Below are 21,275 nucleotides of genomic sequence, written 5' to 3'. Positions count from 1 at the left end.
CCAAGGCCCGAGGCGCCCCGCGAGGCCTGCAGGGATTTCCCTCAGCCGGGGGCCCCTCCGCGGGGATGGCGGGGCCGAGCAGCCGGGCCGCGGAGCCGCCTTCCCGGGCGAGGCGGGCCTTGGGCTCGGGCGGCGCGGAGGCCGGAAATGCTGCCGGCAGGCCGCCCAAGCGGGGCCCGCGGAGGTAAGGGGGCCGCCGGGGTGGGGGGTGTAAGTAGGTGGGTGGGTTTCCCTCAGGCGGAGCAAGGCCGCCCGCCCGCCCGCCTCCCTCCCTCAGGAGGCCCCTCAGGAAGCCGGCTTGAGGGAAGCGGCTGCCCGGAAGCCGTCCCTCCGGAGGGACCCGGGCGGGCGGGGAGGCTCCGGGCCCGCTGGGGAGGAGGGGAGCCCGGACCCCTTGGCAGCCGGAGGGAGGCGCCTTTCCCCGGGGAGCAGGCCAGGCCAGGAGGCGCCCGGACGGGGCTCCCGAAGGAAGGCAGGCGGCAAGCGAAGGAAACTGCCGAAGCCGAAGCGGCGCTGGGAAAAGTTTTCCCCGGCAACGCTGGAAGCCGAAGGGAGGCCCGAAGCGGAGCGCCTGGTGCGGCTCGCCCCCCGCCTTCCCTCCGCGGGGTTGCGGCGCTGGAGATGCCCTTCCCGGGGACGCGCCAGGCAGGCCTCCAAGCGGGCTCTTCGGGCCGAGGGTCCACGACGGCCGTCCCTGCTTTCCGAGGGGGCGAAGCGGTGTCTCCCCTCCGGGACTTCCTTCCCTGCAGCTCCCGGAGGAAGAGGAAGGATGCAAAGCACCGGGGAGGGTTGCTGCCCGTTTAGAAGGAGTGGAAGGCGAGCTCAGCATAAGAAGAGCCATGCCCTCTCCTTTCATTGACATTTCGGCCCCGGGAGGCTCAAAAGTGGCCGGCTGCCTTGGGAAACGCTTGGCCCTCTGAGGAATCAGGGTGGCATGGGAATCTGAGAAATAAAAGAAAATAAATCTCATCCACTGAAGAAGCCCCCAGTTAAAAACCAATCTTCCTTCAAATGCCTCACTGCCCTCTGCTGCCTTTGCCCCTTGCAAAAAGAAGAACCGCAGCTTAGATGAAGAGCCCCACACTCTGCACCAGAGTTTGCATTGGGGACCCTCTATTAGAATAGAATAGAATATTGGAAAGAATAAAAGGGAACGGAACAGAAAAGCATAGAATTCTTTCTTGGCCAAGGGTGATTGGACACATCTGCTCTCAGTGTCCATAAAAGAAAAGAGACATTTGTCAAGAATCATGAAGTACAACACAATGAGTGTCATAGGGGGTCAAATAAGCAATGAGGAAATAATCCATATTAATAAAAAATCTTAAGGATACAGGCAACAAGTTACAATCATACAGTCCTTAGTGGGGGGGAAATTGGTGATGGGAATGATGAGAAAAAACTAGTAGTAATAGTAGTGCAAACTTAGTGAATAGTTTGACAGTGTTGAGGGAATTATTTGTTTAGCAGAGGGATGGTTTTCAGGAGGAAACTCTCCTTGTGTCTAGTTGTCCTGGTGTGCAGTGCTCTGTAGCGATGTTTTGAGCGTCGGAGTTGAAACAGTTTGTGTCCAGGATGTGAGGGGTCAGTCAATATTTTCACCGCCCTCTTTTTGACTTGTCCAGTCTACAGGTCCTCAGTTACACTATAAGCCGTCCAGAGTTCCTTTTGGTCAGCCTGCAGTTGGGACATCACTCCTCCCCATAAACCAAGTGGAGTTTCCTTCCTATGTTGCAGGGTTGGATGACCTCAAGGGATCCCAACACAGGGAAAGGTTGCAGATGCCAAGTTGGCAATGGCTGGGGAGGTCCTGCGTACCCTCCTTACTGGGAGAAGAGGCGCGCTGGCAAAACTGCCAAGGGGTCAGTGGAATAGGGACAGCGAAAGGCTTTTCCCTCAGCCCCACAGGCCTGGCGGGTCACACGGATGAGCTGGCGGTTGGCAACCTAAGCATTGTGGGATGAGGAATTATCGGCTCCAACCAAACCAGGGTTTGTGTCTGTCCATTTGCAGTGATCTGGTTGTCCAGGACACGGAGTAGCCTTTGGTGGTATCTTTTTCACTGCTGGGCAGAGTCTCTGCCTGAGAACAGAGGAAAAGGCACCAAGACCAATTCCTTGTGTGTCCAATCACACTTGACCGATAAAACATTCTATTCAATTCAATTATATTATATTATATTTTTGTTCTCTATTCTTCATTCCATTCCTTTCTGTTTCGTTCCATTCTGTAAAGATTCTATTCTATTCTATTCTGTTGTATGTTCTATTTTCTGTATTCCATATTTTATCCTATCCAATCCTAAAAGTCCTCCCACCCACTCATCTCATGAAACCCCAGCCAAAGCTGATGGTAGGTCTCCCCTATTGGTCTCTCAGCAGTTGAGAGAATTAGAGAGGGGAGGGGGCTGCTGGAGAGAGAGGTCTACTCCCCCCCCCCATTAGTTAAAAAAAATCTACAATTAGGAAAAACCACTCTGAGAGCCCATGTGGAGCCAGTCATATGCTAGTTATAATGTGAACTAAAGCTCCTAGGAACATTTTCAAAGTCAGGTGACCTTGGGTCATCGAGGAAAATGACAGGAACAAGGTCTTGCAAATAAGTAAGGAAGAGAAACCCCAGACGTAAGCAAATAAATAAAAAATACTCCAATTAAAGAACTGCAAAACAAGCCAACATTAAACAATCAATCCAACCAAAGTATCTCTAATCTCTAAGATTTCTGGTGGCTTGCCCTGTCAGCAGTGACAGGGCAAACCACTAGAATATAAACGGAGAGCAAATAAATAAAATAATACATTATAAACAATGTGGCTGACTACATAGAAACATAGAAGTTTGACGGCAGAAAATCCTGGCCCATTTAGTCTGCCCTTGTATTATTTCCGGTATTTTATCTTAGGATGGATGGATGTTTATCCTAGGCATATTTAAATTCAGTGACACTGGATTTACCAACCACGTCTGCTGGAAGTTTGTTCCAAGCATCTACAACTCAGTGAAATAATATTTTCTCACTACTACATTTTAAGACATATCCTATTATTTTTAGAGTTAGTTAATTTCCCATCCCCATTGCTTTGCCTCTTGTTAGACAGGTGGGTATATAAATTTGATATATAAATATGCATAATAATTTTGCTTTTCCATTTTTTTTTTTTGCAATAGCTGAAAAAGTCAGCAGCTGAATTTGAATGTACGGAAGATTCGTTTGCACGAACACACTTGTTTTTTCGTGTTTGGCTTCTGCCAAGTTCAGCTCTTTGGGCAACCCCCTTGGATTTCAACAACATGGATTGCATCTGTTGGCGGTGAGTAATGGAAATTATGGCCCCCTCTAATGGAGTCCTCTACCCCCACCACTTAAAGATGACTAAAGCCTTCACAGCTAAAAGATTGTTTGATAAGGGGTGAGTGAGGATTGGGGGTGGGGGGAGGACTAAGACCAAAGTGCCATGAAAGATAAGAGTTCAACGAATATGCTCCATGGCCCTTTAATAACCACTCAGCTTTCCTTCTCTTTCTCTTAGTCCAGAGATTCATCTACATCAATCTGTATTATGTTTGTTGGAATAATGTGCACAATGTAAACAGACTAGCTAGCAACTCCTTTGAGGGCATCTGGCACGAGGGGCTGTTTTTTTAGCAGCTAATATTTGTCAACTTTTGGCTCTTTTTGTGATTTATCAGTTAAATTATGTTTACATTTAAAATAATTGGATATTGCCTCTCATTATACAAAGTCGGAAGCAGACCTGCTCCAACTATTCCTTTGGAGCAAGTGTTAGTCAGAATATACGGTATATTTCTGCCTTTTCTTTTGCAGGCCAAACAAGAGAACCATGGAGATGGCTTTTAAGAGACCCCTGTTTCTCGGCCCATTGAAAGTCAGACCGGAACCGTAGTTGCCTCTGGGACAGTTTTCATGGTCAGTGCTAGAATGGAGCCCCCCGGACGCTCCAGGACCCCAGACTTGATGGATATGTCATCTGACGAGAGGACAAAGGAAGTTGGCTCAGACCATGGAAAGTGCTTGAAACAGACTTGGGATCGTCTTGCATTCTCTGGAACTTGCCAGGCCGAAAATGCTGTTTCTTCTTTGGGTCTTGTACAGGACAGGTCGGCAGGTGTCCACTGCAGGACTAAAACACCCTTTGAAAGATCCATTCCAGTATTAACGCAGAATAATTTTGAAGTGAGCCACCCTGTTTCAGAAAGCTTGGCCTTCCCTGAGAGATTTGGACAGCCTCTCGAGCCCATGAAAAACTTGAAAACTCAGGACAAGCTTAACAACGATGCCACCCAGTCTGTGTTTTGGTCTGGCATTCTACAAGCTCAGCTGTGTGTCTTAGATCTTCAAGAGGAGTTGGATAAGCAGAAAGAACCTCTGCAGACTCATGGTGCGAATTCTGAACCCCCGGACACGGCGACCATCAAGGAATCTTCCCTCCTGGAAAGTGATAGTGAGGAGGAGCCCGGAGAGAATTTAGGGAAACAGGAGGAGGAAGAAAGCGAGGAGGAGGAGGAGGACGATGACGAGGAGGTTGAATATTTATTTTTCAATAACCCACTCTTTCAGGAAAGTCCTCACTTAACCAGAACTTTTGAAGGACAAGTCCCATGGTCAAAATCCGAAAGGGAAACTGAGGATTACAAGAAAAATACAAAAAGCGAAGTGGACTCCGGGAACCATAAAGGTGACTTGTTTTCCCAGGACAGTGTGGCAATGAGCTCTGCGGCCAGGAGTTATTTCTCTGTCTGCGATCCAGAGGCTAATAAGGACACGTCCACCTGCTCTTTTCCAAGTTATGTGCCCCATTATCGTTCCTTGTCTCCATTGTTGATTACAGAAAAAGATCTTGAAATCACCTGCTTTTCGGCAGAGAATTTAGAGGTAAGAGAGGCGTCCTGTTGCTGCTTGAATTGAATTGAACCTAACTTATTTTTGGCCAAGCGTAACGCAATGCAAAAGGAATTTATCTCCAATACAGAAGGTCTCCGTGCTTCTGTGGCAACAGACTCAGGAGTATTCATCTCCTACCATCTGGCTTTACATGAACTTAGTTGGAGCTTTAATTCCTGTTTAGGTCCAGTCTTCTCCAACAAAAGAATACATTCCACCAGTTGCCTAGCCAGGATAACAGCAGTGGTGTCAGTCAGGGTTCCAAATAATATGCAACTGGTGCACCAGTTGCGGCCCTACCTGGACCAGGACTCACTGCTCACAGTCACTCATGCCCTCATCACCTCGAGGTTCGACTACTGTAATGGTCTCTACATGGGGCGACCTTTGAAGAGTGTTCGGAAACTCCAGATCGTGCAGAATGCGGCTGCGAGAGCAATCATGGGCCTCCCAAGGTACGCCCATGTTACACCAACACTCCGCAGTCTGCATCGGTTGCCGATCAATTTCCGGTCACAATTCAAAGTGTTGGTTATGACCTATAAAGCCCTTCATGGCATCGGACCAGAATATCTCCGAGACCGCCTCCTGCCGCACGAATCCCAGCGACCGATTAGGTCCCACAGAGTTGGCCTTCTCCGGGTCCCATCAACTAAACAATGTCGGTTGGCGGGCCCCAGGGGAAGAGCCTTCTCTGTGGCGGCCCCGACCCTCTGAAACCAACTCCCCCTGGAGATTAGAACTGCCCCTACTCTCCTTGCCTTTCGTAAGCTCCTTAAGACCCACCTGTGTCGTCAGGCATGGGGGAACTGAGACATCTCCCCCGGGCATATACAATTTATGAATGGTATGTATGTATGTTTGTTTAGAAAATGGGGTTTTTAAAATATTTTTAAATTGTAATTTAGATTTGTTGTAAATTGTTTCACTTTGTTGTGAGCCGCCCCGAGTCTTCGGAGAGGGGCGGCATACAAATCTAAATAAATAAATGAATGAATGAATGAATAAATAAATAAACAAACAAACAAACAAACAAACAAACAAACAAATAATAAATAAATAAATAAATAAATAAATATCAAACTGAACTTTGAGGCAAGCAGGTTCCTCAAAGAACAAGTTTATTGGATATATCATATTGGCACAAACTGGTAAAAACCGATTCTAAAAGTTGCCACTGTTTTCACCTAATTAAAGAAAAATGTTCCCCCTTTCCCAAACAGTCAGTCACATGGTCCAATCAAGGTGCTGTCCAGTTGCTTGGAAACGCCTCTCTTTGGCCACCTGTGAGAGTGTCCTTGGTTCTCAGGGGAAACTATTTTGTTTTGCCTACAAACCCCAGCTATTTTTAGTCCCTCCTCCCCGCATGCAGATGTAGGTCCCTGTTAGGGCTACCCTTATATCAACCGCCAGATATTTGATCTCTAGTCTTGGAAATCCTTGCGACCCGGATACAGGAGAAGGACAGTTTATGAAAGCAAAGTATTAGAGCAGTAAATAGAATTCTTTATTGGCCAAGTGTGATTGGACACGCAAGGAATTTGTCTTTGGTGCAGATGCTCTCAGCGTCCATAAAAGAAAATATACATTTGTCAAGGAAAAGCAGTTGCTTGAATCAGCCCTTTACCTGGCAAATGGCATAGATATGTCCTTCCACAAAATCTTAGCCTTCACAAAAACATCGGAAACACCCGCGAGTCCATTTGCACCAGGCTGGGCCGATTCGGTCTCTGTCCCCTGTTGCTGATGTGCAGCCATTGTCCTTTCCACTTTTTAGGAAATGCTGGAAAACCCACTCCTGATGGAAAAGGACAGGAAGGCTCTCTGTGTGTGTGTGTGTGTGTGTGTGTGTGTGTGTGTGTGTGAGAGAGAGAGAGAGAGAGAGAGAGAGAGAGAGAGCAGCTGTTCGTGTTGTCATCTCCCTCAGCCTTTTGTGACGACCAAAATTTATCTTCCAGGCTGAGGGCTGCTTTCGGGATCCCTTCCAAGGAGAACTTCTGGAAAGCGTTCCTCCAGGTAAGTCTGGCCCTGCTTTCTCTAAGACAGTGTCTCCCAACCTTGGCCACTTGAAGATATCTGGACTTCAACTCCCAGAATTCCCCAGCCAGCATTTGCTGGCTGGGGAATTCTGGGAGTTGAAGTCCAAGTATCTCCAAGTGGCCAAGGTTGGGAGACACTTCTCTAAGAGCATCAGACAAGGGCCTGCCTCATCACAGAGCTCCACAGAGGCTGCGAGCGCCACAGAGGCTGCGGTCTTGCAAGGCGTGGAAAGGAAACCGCCTGCTGAGTGGCTTGTCCCTCTCATCCACCTACAGACCCGTCTGCGTATCTGCCGGGAGAAGGCCTCCTCTTTTCGGCCTCCAGCACTTCTCTGATGTCTGCTTTGCTGCAAGAGTCCGCGGAGCCTCCCTCTCCCGGGAAGAGCGGCTGCCTCCCCCCGGCTCCAGCTGACGAGCAGAACCTGCAGCAAGAGAGGCTGGAGCCCCAAACATCGCCCCATGGCCTCCCTTCCTCTTCCTGCACGTGGTTAGAGGAGCCCGAGAGCACTTCCTCTCTGCCGAAAGACGTGAGCGGGGCAGATGTGCGCTCCCTCCCGCTCTGTGGTGTGGAGAGGAAGCGGGCGAGCTCAGTAGAAAGACTCAAGATGCTGGAGCTGCCAGCCATGCACAGTGAGGGGAGGCCGGAAGGCAGCACGGGAGAGCCGATGTTCTAGTAAGTATGCTTCGTTTTATGTCTCTGGGGATGGTTGGCCCTCCTGGTGGGGTCCTCCTGCATCCTCCTGCTTAGGTGGGGAGGTGGGCTTGGGCCAAGGGCCAACCTGGCAGGTGTCTGGAGGCCCCTTGGGAGGGAGGGAGGGAGGGAGGGAGGGGGGCTTCCGTCCTGCAGTCCCCAGAGGGTTTGTCTGCCTTCTTGCCTCATGGGGACCTTGTTCACCTGTCGGCATTTATTCTCTGGGGCTGAGATGAGGGTCCCTCTCTCTGTGTCTCTCCACCCTCTGCAGCTGCTGTGAAGACCCCGGAGGGGAGTTTGGGCAAACGGGGCCGAGCCCCCCTGCCAAGGCCGTGGTGGAACCCAATGGCAGCCTGCCCCTGGCCAACGGCACCTCTGGAGACCAGGCTGCAGCACAGAGGCTGGCCACTCGCCTCTACCATCTGGACGGCTTCAGGAAATCTCAGGTGGCGGCCTTCCTGCAGAAGAAGTAAGACGGCCTTCAAAGCCCTCGGTCCCCTGCCTCCTTCCGCTGGGAGGTTTGAGTGCTTGTCACTTTCATTACTTGCACAATATGGACACACACACACACACACACACACACACAAATATGCTAAGTTTTAAGTTGCTCCTTCATCATCATGAAGAGCCGGAGAGGCACAGAGGTCAGAGTGCAGCCCTGCAGGCTTCATCTGCAGACGGCTAGCTGTAGTTCACATCTCAAGGTTGACTCGGCCTCCCATCCTTCTGAGGGGGGTCAAGTGAGGACCCAGATTGCTGGGGGCAAGAGGCCGATTCTGTAAAGCGCTTAGAGAGGGATGTAAAAGCACTAGGAAGTGATATGTATAAGTCTAAATGTTATTGCTCTTCCTTCCTTCCTTCCTTCCTTCCTTCCTTCCTTCCTTCCTTCCTTCCTTCCTTCCTTCCTTCCTTCCTTCCTTTTCCATTTCCCCTTCCCTTTCTCCTTCCTGGTACCACAATGGTTAGAACACAGTATTGCAGGCTAACTGCACGCTGCCAGCAGTTCAAATCTCACCAGACCCATGGTTGACTCAGCCTTCCCTCCTTCTGAGGTGGGTCAAATGAGGAGCCAGATAGTTGGGGGCAAGATTCTGTAAACTGCTTAGAGAGGGTTAGAAAAGCACTAGGAAGTGATATATATACTGTAAGTCTAAATGCTATCCCTCCTTCCTTCCTTCCTTCCTTCCTTCCTTCCTTCCTTCCTTCCTTCCCCTTCTTTTTCTCCTTCTTCCTGGTGCCACAGTAGTATTGCAGGCTAACTTCCCACTGCCAGGAGTTCGAATCTCACCAGGCTCAAGCTTGACTCAGCCTTCCGTCCATCCGAGGTGGGTCAAATGAGGACCCAGATTGTTGGGGGCAAGAGGTTGATTCTGTAAACCACTTAGAGAGGGCTGGAAAGCACTGTGAAGCGGTATATAAAAATATTATTATTATTATTATTATTATTATTATTATTATTATTATTAATTCGATCTATTAAATCTAAGTGCTATTGCTATGCAAAGAAGCAGCTCATCCATTTCCAGACTGAATGAAAGCTAAGAATGGGGCTGTTTTGAGCAGAGAGCAGAGGGGAAACTCCCACCCTCGGAGGCAGCAGAATCTGCCAGCAAAGGCGAAGGGCAGACGGCAGGCGTCCAGCTGAGGGAAATTTAGGGAGGGTACAGTAAAAGTCAGGGCCAAAGGGGCTGGACGGAGGTGGTGGTAGCGCTCGCCCCCTCTTTTTTGCTTGAACCTCTGCATTGTCTTTGATGGATCTTCCACAGCCAAGGGGCATGGAGTGGGCGAGGGGGGCTTTAGGAGCCGGGCAGGCGTGAGGAATCCCTGGGAGGAGAATGAGGGGTTCTAGAGGTATGTTTGGGGGAAGAGCCTTCTCTGTGGCAGCCCCGGCCCTCTGGAATCAACTCCACCTGGAGATTTGAACTGCTCCCACCCTCTTTGCCTTCCGCAAGACCCTGAAGACCTATCTCTGTTGCCAGGCATGTGGCAATTAATGTATCCCCTTCTCTCACCATTAAGAGCTATGTGTGATTGTGACTGTATAGTATGGATCGTTTTTTAAGATAGTGGGTTTTTAGTCATAGTTTTAACAATTAGATTTGTATTGTACTGTTTTATTGCTGTTGTGAGCCGCCCTGAGTCTTTGGAGAGGGGCGGCACACAAGTATAATAATAATAATAATAATAATAATAATAATAATAATAATAATAATAACAATAATAATAATATAAATAATAATAATAATAATAATAATTTATTAGATTTGTATGCTGTCCCTCCCCGAAGACTCAGGGCAGCTCACAACAGCAATAAAACAGTACAATACAAATCTAATAGTTAAAACTAATATATTATTATTGTTGTTGTTGTTGTTGATGATGATGATGTTGTTGTTATTCTTGTTCTTGTTCTTGTTGTTCTTGTTATTATTGTTGTTTGTTTGTTGTTGTTATTGTTATTATTATTATTTTAAAATAAGGGTTTTTAAAAATTATTTTAAATATTAGATTTGTTACATGTTTTTTCATTATTGTTGTTAGCCACCCCGAGTCTACGGAGAAGGGCGGCATACAAATCTAATAAATAAATAAATGAATAAATTATTATTATTATTACTTGTCCATAGCAACGCCTTCAGCCAGATGGTGGCTGAGGCCTACCTCTCCTTCTTCCACTTCTCCGGGCAACCTCTGGACCACGCCCTGAGGTAAAGGTCTCTCTTTCCCCTTTTCAGGGAGGGAAGTGAAGCTTCATGGCCCAAGGCCCATTTCCTGCCCTCCCAAGTCCAGGAGGCCAAGGGATAACTTGGGAAATGGAGTCACAGAATGGAGGCCCGGAAGAGGCAAGGGAGGACGAGGGCGGAAAAGATGGAAGCGCCCCCGTCCCAGCCTCCCCTTGCCTCCTGCTCTTTGCCAGCGCTGGGCCCAAGGCACCTCTGGGGCCCCTCCGCTGACCTTCCCCTCCTCTTGGCAGGTCCTTCCTGAAGTCCTTTGTGTTGACCGGGGAGACTCAGGAGCGGGAACGGATCCTGGTGCATTTCTCTCAGCGCTACCACGGCTGCAACCCTGAGGCCTCTCTCCGCCCAGGTGAGACCCTCTGTCCAGGCCTCGCTTGGAAAGGCAAGGTGGGAGGGGAATGACCACATATTGGAATGCTATTTATATTATTTACTGAAAGAGTAGTAGATGCTTGGAACAAACTCCCAGCAGATGTGGTTGGCATATTCCACAGTAACTGAATGTAAACATGCCTGGGATAAACACATATCCATCCTAAGATAAAATACAGGAAATAGTATAAGGGCAGACGAGATGGACCAGGAGGTCTTTTTCTGTTGTCAACCCAGGGCCATTTCCAAGGCAGTTAATTTTATTGATAGACGACAATTCTATATGTGTCACATGTTTTTTTGCTGAATTTGAAAATTAAGGGAGACTAGGATAGATCTATTTCGGCCTTATTTTGGCCTCATCAGCTAGCCATATATATATGGATATATATGGATCTAAAAACATTTATTCAAATATATATATATATATATATATATGTATACACACACACATATATATATATTTAAATAAATGTTTTTATGTCCATTAATAAATATTTAATAAATTAATTTTGGCTTTTAATAAATGCTCAGGTTTTTCCCCCAGTGTCACTTTCTGGGCCCAACGAAGAGGCACTCGTGTCTTGATATCTTTGTTTGGTGGAGTGGAAGTTGGGGGATGTAGGGAGAAGGAAGAGGGAGAAAGGACATTGCGGCCATTTCCTATCTCTTTCTTTGTCTGCTTATCTTCTGGCAGCTTTCCATCATTGCCATTCTAAAATAGAACCTGCCAGGGGAGTTGAGACCATTCCTTCAGACAGCCAGTCTGGTCACTAAGGTGGGCATTTAACCCATTCTATGACTGACATTGTAGAATGGAGGAAGATTCTACTGTAGGCAGAGCAGGCAGGAAAAAGCTAAGTGGACTGGAGCGTGGGGGGAGGCGTTGCCAGGAAAATCTTTTTAAAAATTCCCCTAAGATTGCACTGGCAAGGGAAAGGCTCATAAAAGGAGCAGATATAAACCTTTGCACTCTCTGAAGAAGGGAAAGAGAAAAAGAACAGACTTGGAATTTGGGACCTGTAGCCTTTGTCTCTTATTGCCCAAGAACAACCATAGAATGCAAACGTCAGCTCATAATAATCTTGAAGAATTACAGCAGGTGCCTGCCTTCCACATTAATAATAATAATAATAATAATAATAATAATAATAATAATAACAACAACAACAACAACAACAACAACAACAACAACAACAGCAATAACAACAGAGTTGAAAGGGACCTTGGAGGTCTTCTAGTCCAACCCCCTGCTTAGGCAGGAAACTCTATACTAAATTAAACGAAAAATAAAATAAAAATTAAGCTACATTTGTAGAGCAGTGGTTGCACGACCTCTGTAGAAGCCATACGCTAAGTAAATAAAGAAAAATATGTCTTCCACTGATAAGAGAGGAGAGCGATTTAATCTGGACTATTCTGTGTTTTTAATTATTTTAACTCAGAATCATTTTTTGTAAGCTGCCCAGAGTCTCTTGCAATGGGCAGCTATAATCAACCCAAACCAAACCACAAGGCATTGTGAGCAGAAACAATTTCCGGCAGTCAAAACAAACGCAGAAAATAATAAGAAACGAGGGATGAAGAGTGAATGAACGAAGGAAATATCAGGACTTCCTAGTAGGAAAGACCTTCAGCTTTGGGGAAGAAAAGAGATGCTACAAAAAAGGGGACCAGGTAGGGGAGCCCTGGAGGGCAGGGCAGTTAAAACAGGGCCCTGTACGAAGGCAAAGAGAGACGGTGCCTGAATCCATATCAATCCAGAGTTCCCTCCTGAGAGACCAGGTCCATTTCAGGCCCAATCCCATTTCAGACACACTATGCAGAGTCTGAAGAAAGCTCTGATTCTCTGAGCCTTCTCTGTGGTGGCCCCGGCCCTCTGGAATCAACTCCCCTCGGAGATTCACACTGCCCCTACCCTTGTGGCCTTTTGAAAGGCTCTAAAAACTTGGCTCTGTCTGTAGGCCTGGGGCCATTGAGTGACAGCATCCTGCTCCGGCCAGTAGTGTGTTAGTGGAATGGGTGTGTGATGCATGAATGCTTTCAATATTCCGGGGTTTTTAAATTGTTGCTCTGTTTTATCTTTGTACGCTGCCCTGAGTCCATTGTAGGAGGGCAGCCTATAAATAAAATAAATAAAATAAATAAAATAAATAAAATAAATAAAATAAATAAAATAAATAAAATAAATAAAATAAATAAAATAAATAAAATAAATAAAATAAATAAAATAAATAAAATAAATAAAATAAATAAAATAAATAATAAAATAAATAAAATAAATAAAATTAAATTAAATTAAATTAAATTAAATTAAAATAAATTATAAAATAAAATAAAATAAAATATAAATAAAATAAATAAATAAAATAAAATAAAATATAAAATAAAAATATAATAAAAATAAAAATAAAATAGAGATAAACAGAAAAGATAAGTTAAAATAAAATAATAAATAAAATAATAAAATGAAAATATAATAAAAATAAAGTAAAATATAATCAAAACAAAACAAAACCCCCTGTGGGAAGATGCCACAGAATGTCTCCCGGAGGCCAAAGGAGGAAGCCAGGGCTTCCGCTTCATCTGGCACAGAGCGGAAGAGCTGAACGTGGAGGGAAAGTCTCAAGATTCAGTTCCTTTTCTCTGGCTTTCTGTGTTTTAACGGAGGGTCAAACTCCCTAGGGGGATAGTGTGTTGACATGTCCAATCAGTTGTGGACAGTGAAGGACTACCACTCTGTGGCCGTGGCTTATGCAGGACACCCTGCATTTTCTTTCATCGTCTTTCCGTGCAAATTGGGGGCTCTGGGGTGGAGCTCCATTTTCACTACCCTACTGCATTCCCCCCCCCCCCTGTCCGGGCAGTAGCCCCCCCGCTGGTTGTGGGAGCACAGAGTCTCTTGCGCCTCCCTTGAACAGCCTTGTCCTCTGCAGATGCCGTGCACACGCTCACCTGTGCCATGATGCTCCTCAACACCGATTTGCATGGGCAGGTAAGGAGACGCCCTCTCTCTCGCCTGGCCTTCCCCCCCTTGGGCCTTTTACAGTGTCCTTTTTAGGGAGGAAAACTCTCCGGTCTTCGGGGACACCCACAGGTTGACCTGACAGTTCCTGTGTAGATGCACAATGTGGGCAGTGCGACCACTTCAGCACCTCTCTTGTCTCTCTCTCCTGCCTCCTTCTGGAACCAGAATATTGGCCGGAGCATGAGCTGCCAGGACTTTGTCGTGAACCTCGCAGGCCTCAACGACGGCCAGGACTTCCCCAAAGAGCTGCTGAAGGTGAGTGCCGCTTCCTTCCACGCAGGCCACCAAGGGGCTTCCTGTGGCCCCACAGGTGGGGAACCTCACTTCTAGGCAGCAGGGCCAACGGAGAGGAAGACTGAGAGGCCTCGCGCAGAAAGGTTCCTTGTCCTTTCAGAGTCCCTGGGCAGTTGGGCAGCACACAAATCCGAATAAATAAATAAATAATAAATAAATCCCCCCTCCCCCAAATCGGGTGCTCGGTGTCAGTGTTAGAATGTCTCTGTCCTAACTTTGTTGACCTCCAAGGCTGCGTAGAAGAAAAACACAAGAACAAGGGGGCACAATCTGAAGTTAGTTGGGGGAAAGATCAAAAGCAATGTGAGAAAATATTATTTTACTGAAAGAGTGGTAGATCCTTGGAACAAACTTCCAGCAGACGTGGTAGATAAATCCACAGGAACTGAATTTAAACCTGCCTTGGATAAACATAGATCCACCCTAAGATAAAATACAGAAAATGGTATAAGGGCAGACTAGATGGACCATGAGGTCTTTTTTCTGCCCTCAATCTTCTATGTTTCTATGTTTCTATACAGGAAGGGTCATTTCTTAAAGGTAACAGCAGCACTGCCCAGAGGTTCTCCAGCTGTTTTGCACAGGAAAATTAAATTCAGCAGGTGGCCTGTGAGGACACCTGTGGCTTATGCACAGCTGGCCCTTTCCCTTTGAAACTGTCCAACAACAGTGGACAAAAGGGGCACATGGACAGTATTGGGCTGCCGGCCGGTACGGGCCACACTGCGTACCGGTAGCGAAAATGGAGCTGTGCAAAACAAAATCTCCCTGGGGCACATGCGCATGAATGCCGGCGACGCAGAGCTGAGTGCGCATCAATCCAGTAGCAGCGATACGTAGCAACCCCTGCCGGCACATGAAGGACCCCCAACTCGTGCGCCGTGAACAACTAGTGAGATCCAGGCCTCAGGGAGCGGGTGAGACCCCCCTGACAGCACCTGCCACGTTGGTCGGACGGCTGGGTCCGGCCACAGACCAGAGGCGGTGCCCACAGACTCTTCTGGAAAGGGGGCGGCTCCCAGCTTTTCTTCGCAGCTGATAATAGCTGAGGAAAGATTGGTGGCACTTTTGAGAACAGAGCCCCTAAAGTGGCAGCTCTGGGGCTGGGGAGCTTTTCTTGAAGGACGGAGGGTTAGAGGCTAATGTCGGCTGGCGGGGCCGCGGGGAAGGGCCTTCTCTGTGGTGGCTCCAACCCTTTGGAATCAACGGCCTCCAGAGATACGTATTTATTTATTTATTTATTCATTCATTCATTTAATGATTGATTGATTGATTAGATTTGTATGCCGCCCTTCTCCGAAGACTCGTATTATCCCCACCCTACCAGTCTGTGGGAAAACCGTTTAGACCCGGCTTTTCCAGCAGGCCTGGGACTAAGAACGATGGAGTATATACATGGTATTTTAGGGTTATTTATGTATTTTATGCTATTTGCTGTTTTTATTGTTGTTGTATTTTATACTGCTGTTTAGTTGTTGTGATTATTGTGAGACGCCCCGAGTCCTGCTGAAGTTGGGCAGCATCTAAATATCGCAAAATAATTAAATAATTAAATAAATAGAGGAAGGGAAGAAACCTGACACTGTCACCTTTTTCCTGTCTGTCCAGGCGTTGTACAGCTCCATCCGTCACGAGAAACTGGAATGGGCCACGTAAGTCAAAACAAAAAAGGAGGGGGGGGTGGCTGAGGTCAGAGAGGGGAGGCATGAAAAGCCCCTCCATCCCATTGTAAAGACAGGAGTTTTTTTCCTCCCAACCACTTCTGCTGACCCTTAGTGTAATGAAGTCCAAGGAGAAGGGCGGCATAAAAAACCCAAATTAATTAATTCTGAATTAATTCTCCCCCCCCCCTTCCACGTGCTTTCCCCCTATGTGCAGCCTGTGCCAAATCTCTGTTCCTTCCCCACAGGGAGGAGGAAGACACAACGGACGCAAAGATGCTCCTGAGTCCCACAAACAGCCAGAGGAAGACCAACCCTTTTCTGACGGCGTGGCAGGACCCCGGGGCAAAAGTCTACCAGCAGGGGCTCCTGGCCCGCAAGGTCCACGCCGAGGCCGATGGCAAGAAAAGTGAGTGGCGCGTTGTGGCAAGCCGTTCTCAGCAGTTCCCTGACAGAGAGGGGCCAGCAGAGTCTCTCAGGGGAGCCAGCTGGGGGCTTTGAGCTGCTCTCTTGCCCACTCCCCACCCCCACCCCCTGCAGAAGCCCCAGGTGGCCATTGTTGTGGCCCTTCCACGTCCTGCTCAGCTGATCACAGATTCTGAGGATCGAGAGACAGGGGTAGGTTGGTCTTGTAGGCCAGTGACTTGGCACCCGAGTCTGATAGCAAGGAAGTTGGAGAGGATGTGGGGTCAGAGGCTGAAAGCCCCCCGGGGCCTGTAGCCCCTCCAGAGGTGCCCGTGAGTGACTCAAGAAAAGAGGAGGAGCCTCTTCCCGATGCCAGATGAGTGTATTAGAAGGACCCTCTTATCTCCAGCCAAAATGCTCACTGGGATTTCAAAAGAAGAATGAACTATGAACTTTATCTCTGTTCTCTGTTCACTGCATTTTGCAAATCTTTCTGCTTTATCAAATATTAGAATTATATGTTTTAAAACTTGCAAACTTTGGGCATGTGGACATTTCTTGAAGGGCTCATGGTGGGGTCAAAACAGCCACCGGTCAGCTGCTTGGTGCTGGCCGAGGGTGCTCTGAGGTCAAGATCCTGCAACCTGGAGGAAGGGGGGGGGAGGGCCGTCCGTCCAGAGAGGAAAGCCACTGACCAGCCTCCCCATCCTCCCTGCAGCTCCCTGGGGCAAGCGAGGCTGGAAGTCCTTCCGTGCGGTGCTGAAGGGGACGGTGCTGTACTTCCTCAAGGTGAGAGGGGGCAGCCAGGCAGGCAGGACGGTCCCACCTCAGGCCACCAGTGCCATTGGCTGTTCTGGAGGAGGGAGAGGGCAGGGGGAGCTCAATTGGGGTCAGGGGAGGTTGGCTCTTGCCCTCCCTCTCCCCCAGCCTCCCTGTCCCTCCCAGGAGTGACCGGGTGGGCGCTGAGTTTGCTTTTGCCTTTGGCTGACCCGCAGGAGGATGAGCAGCAGCTGGAGGTGTCGGGCTCAGAGGAGGTCATTGTCATCGCTCACGCCCTGGCTGAGAAGGCCAGCAAGTACACCAAGCGGCCCCACGTCTTCCGGCTCCAGACCTCCGACTGGCACATCTTCCTCTTCCAGGCCCCGTGAGTCCCCCCCACCTGCCCCCAGGAAGCCCCCCCCTCGCCCTCCTTCCCCACTTGTAAATGAGAGCGGAGAGCCCTTCTCTAGACTCCCTGCCTTCTCAGGTGCCAGTGCGAAGGGAGGCGTGAAGAAGGCAGGGGTCAGGGAGACTTCTTCTCTGCGTAACCTGTGAGCAAGATCCCCCATGGACTGTCGCCCTGCCAGCTTCCCAGGCCCCCCCGTTGAGTGGTGGGAAGAGGTCAGGGGACATTGGGAATCAGAAACCATGCCATCGTTTCAGGGAGATCTCCTTACCTAAACGGAGAAAGAGAACGACCACAGATGGGTTGAAAATAAGTAAATGGGTTGGATTGGGACCTCTGACTTCCGGTCAGCTTCCCCACTGGATCCCCTTACGGGAAGGATCCCTCCCTCCCTCCCATTCCTTCCTTCCTCCCTTTTCTCCAAACCAGACATTTGTGGTCTTACAGGACATTGACCACTGCAGAATTACAGCAACCTAGTGGTTCAAGTCTCATGATGCCCTTTGAATTATGTACATAAATCAATGTTTGTTTTGTATTTCATACTTACACTTACTTTATACTCGCTTTGGCAACCTACCATAGAACCTTGAGTGCCTGTTCTTCACCACTAAGACCCCTGGGAAGTGCAGGGGGGATTCTCTGGAACAGGAGAGAGGCCCCGGTGCAGTCTGGGCACATTGGCCTGTATTGATCCTGATTATTGAGCTGTGGTCACATTTAACCAGAATACCCAGTATTGATTTGGCCTGGTTTGGAGAGACAGTTCTCCCATTTGTGGCTGGGTTTGTCATGTGAATCCCCAAAGTGAGGCTGATTCAAAAACCCAGTTCTGTTTTTCTAGAACGTCGGAAGAAATGACGTCATGGATCTCCCGCATCAACCTGGTGGCAGCCATGTTCTCTGCCCCACCCTTCCCTGCTGCCGTGGGCTCCCAGAGGAGATTTATCAGGCCCATTTTGCCAACCACGCCCTGCAAGAATTCCATCGTGAGTTGAGTGCCGGGGGGGGATGGAACGGAAGGGTGGGATCCCAGGTCCTTCTGCAGGGGATGCAGTCTCCAAGGGATGCCAGGGCCCACGGCAGGTCCTTTGGGGAAGTGGGGCTCCTCCTTCGGGGGGTTCCAGTCCAGTGGGGCTGCTGGCTTGAGGCCAGGTTGCAACCTTTCCCTGTCCCTGCAGGAAGACCAGCACCTGGCCCACGAGTCCTGCATGGACAGGGTGTCCCACGAACTGCTGGAGCTCCAGCGGAATCTTCCGGAGAAGCGTGGACGGGGCAGGGACCTGGAGGAGTACCAGCTCAGGAAGGAGTACTTGCTTTATGAGGTCAGCAGGGGGCGCTCTTCTGGGAGAGGATATATGTGTGTGTGTGTGTGTTGGGGGGGGCTGCGTTGTTCTGTTGGGGAGGGCCACCAGTGACACCTTTCCTACAATGGAGGGCAAATGGCTCATTGAGTTTGAATGACACACCCACACGTTGAGAATTGCCTGTGTCATTTTCCTGGGGAAGGAGTTGGCAGGTCCATCTCTCTGCAGAACGACAGCACTTGTCCAGGGCCATTTCTCTGTTCACCTGACTGTTCTCCTTCAGAACATCTAGTTATCCGTCCAAGCCAGGAGATATATGTAGGGGCGGCATACAAATCTAATAAACAATAATAATAATAAATTTTTATTTATTGTTTAAATTTATTGGCCGCCCTTCTCTAATGGCAATGTACGAAGATAAAAAACCAAAATACAATATAATTATATATCTCTATCTATTTCTGTCTATCTATCTACCTATATCAGCCGCCCCGAGTTTTCGGAGAGGGGCGGCATACAAATCCAAATAATAAATAAAAATAAATAAATAAATAAATCATATCTCTATCATCTATCTGTCTGTGTATCGATCGATCAGTTGATCTACCTTCCTACCTTTCTATCCTGTCTGTCTTATCTATCTATCTATCTATCTATCTATCTATCTATCTATCTATCTATCTATCTATCTATCTACCTACCTATCATCTATCTATCTATCTATCTATCTATCTATCTATCTATCTACCTACCTACCTATATATCATATATCTATTGATCTGTCTGTCTGTCTGTCTATCTATCTACCTACCTACCTACCTAGCTATATATCATATCTCCGAGTCTTCGGAGAGGGGCGGCATACAAATCTAAATAATAAATAAATAAATCTATTGATCTATCTATCTATCTATCTATCTATCTATCTATCTATCTATCTATCTATCTATCTATCGCAGCCATGAATACAGAATTATAGATATTAAACTATAAATGAGAGAGATCTTTGCTGTGTCCCTCCCTATTTGTGGGATCTGAAAGGGGGAATCTGTGCCCAAAATAGCATCCAAGACCCGGTCCAAGCCAAGTGGACCTTTGTCTGGAATGTTGCAGGGCAGCGTTTCTGCCGCTGCTCAACTCTCGCCCGCTCTCCCCCCCCCTGTAGAAACGCCGCTACGAGACGTACGTGAAGCTCCTGGAGGTGAAACTCGGCTGCGGCACAGACGACCTGGACCAGTGGGAGTCCCGCCTGGCCGCCGTGGTGGAGAACTGCCCCAGCTTGCAGAAGTCCCACTCCAGCCCTTCCCTGAACGTGGACGGGCCTCCTGCCGGGGGGGCCAAGGTCAAGCGGAACATCTCGGAGCGCAGGACCGTTCGCAGAATCATTCCGAAGCGCAACAAGCACTTGCTATGACCGGCTCCTCTGCTGACCTCTCCGGGGTGGACCTTGGACGCAGGAGCAGCCGCCTTGGCCGGGCGCTGGCTTAGGTCTCTCTCCCGGTGAACTCGGGGCCGGGATTCCGGCCTTGTCCAGATTCTAGCTCTGGATTTGCTTTTTGGGAAATGTTACTCGGCTCTGTGGCTGGACTCAACTTGCCCCCCCCCCCTTCAAAATCCTCTTTCTGGCTACTCAGGGCAAACTCTGTGCAATAAAACGAATGGAGGGGTGAGGAGGAACCAGGGCTCTTTTGTGGACGCGTGTTTTCAACCCTCTCCCCTCCCTCCCTCTGCGTGGCACCTGGGCTCTTCCTTTCCTTCCTGCACCAGAGACTTTGGGAGCCCTTAGACCCCTGGTTCCCAGCGTGGGGCCCATAGACCCCTGGTCCCCAGCGTGGGGGCCATTGGAGCCTTCTTTAAACCAAGTGAATGGCCTTTTAGGCTTTCTCTGCCTTGTGTAGAGTTTACTTTTTGAATAGTAAGAATTATATTGGGGGGGGGCATCAGGATTTTAGAGGTGCTTGGGTGGGGCTGGGAACCCCTGCCTTGGACACAATACTACAGGGGAAATAAGGCAACTGGACAACCCTGGAGCAAGCCCTCGGCCCGCCTACCTTATTAAGATACTCTCCTCTTGCCCTGGTCTGCTGTCACCCCTCCCCTCTCCCATAACATCCTCCCCATTTACTCACAAACCAATGTAGTACTGACACTGGGCTCTGTTGTTATGAGAAAGACCTGCTTGGAGCCAAGGGGCCACCATTTATGAGCCGGCCAATGTGCTGCAGCTGCAAAAAAAAACCAACACAATTGTGGGCTGTATCAGCAGAGGGATAGAAACCAGGTTTATACAACCTTGGTGAGACCACACTTGGAATCCTGCATCCAGTTCTGGTCACCACACCATAAAAAAGATGCTGAGGTCCTAGAAAGTGTGCAAAGGAGAGCAACAGCCACAGTGAGGGATCTGGAGATTCAATTGCCGACCGGTTGAGGGGTCTGGAGTATGCTTAGCCAACTGAAGAGAAGGATTAGGGGCACAGAGCTCTCTTCTGGTATTTTGGGGGGCTGTCGCAAACAAGAGGGGATTGAGTTACTCTCTACCCGGTGGTCCCCAAGCTTGGCAACTTTAAGACTTATGGGCTTCAACTCCCAGAATTCTTCTGGTTGGGAAATTCTGGGAGTTGAAGTCCATAAGTCTTAAAGTTGCCAAGCTTGAAGACCTCTGCTCTAAC

The 21,275-nt window shown here is 48.5% G+C and overlaps 1 protein-coding gene across 1 annotated transcript; it reads left to right on the top strand.

The window, feature by feature from the left end:
• The first annotated feature begins 38 nt into the window (after positions 1-38).
• On the top strand, positions 39-20,280 carry LOC139174617 (PH and SEC7 domain-containing protein 4-like). The gene is made up of 17 exons (XM_070765084.1): positions 39-184; positions 3,169-3,311; positions 3,827-4,894; positions 6,862-6,919; positions 7,219-7,615; positions 7,905-8,102; positions 10,261-10,341; positions 10,608-10,720; positions 13,680-13,738; positions 13,937-14,026; positions 15,674-15,717; positions 15,975-16,135; positions 16,850-16,920; positions 17,127-17,275; positions 18,141-18,285; positions 18,478-18,621; positions 19,769-20,280. Exons 3-17 carry the CDS (start codon positions 3,926-3,928, stop codon positions 20,015-20,017), a joined length of 2,928 nt encoding a protein of 975 aa, XP_070621185.1. The 5' UTR covers positions 39-184; positions 3,169-3,311; positions 3,827-3,925; the 3' UTR covers positions 20,018-20,280.
• Positions 20,281-21,275: the final 995 nt, after the last annotated feature.

This window comes from Erythrolamprus reginae, chromosome 12, assembly GCF_031021105.1.
Source record: "Erythrolamprus reginae isolate rEryReg1 chromosome 12, rEryReg1.hap1, whole genome shotgun sequence".
NCBI lineage: Eukaryota > Metazoa > Chordata > Lepidosauria > Squamata > Dipsadidae > Erythrolamprus > Erythrolamprus reginae.
Note: the sequence above shows the minus strand (reverse complement) of the source record. Positions and strands in the feature narration are given on the sequence as shown.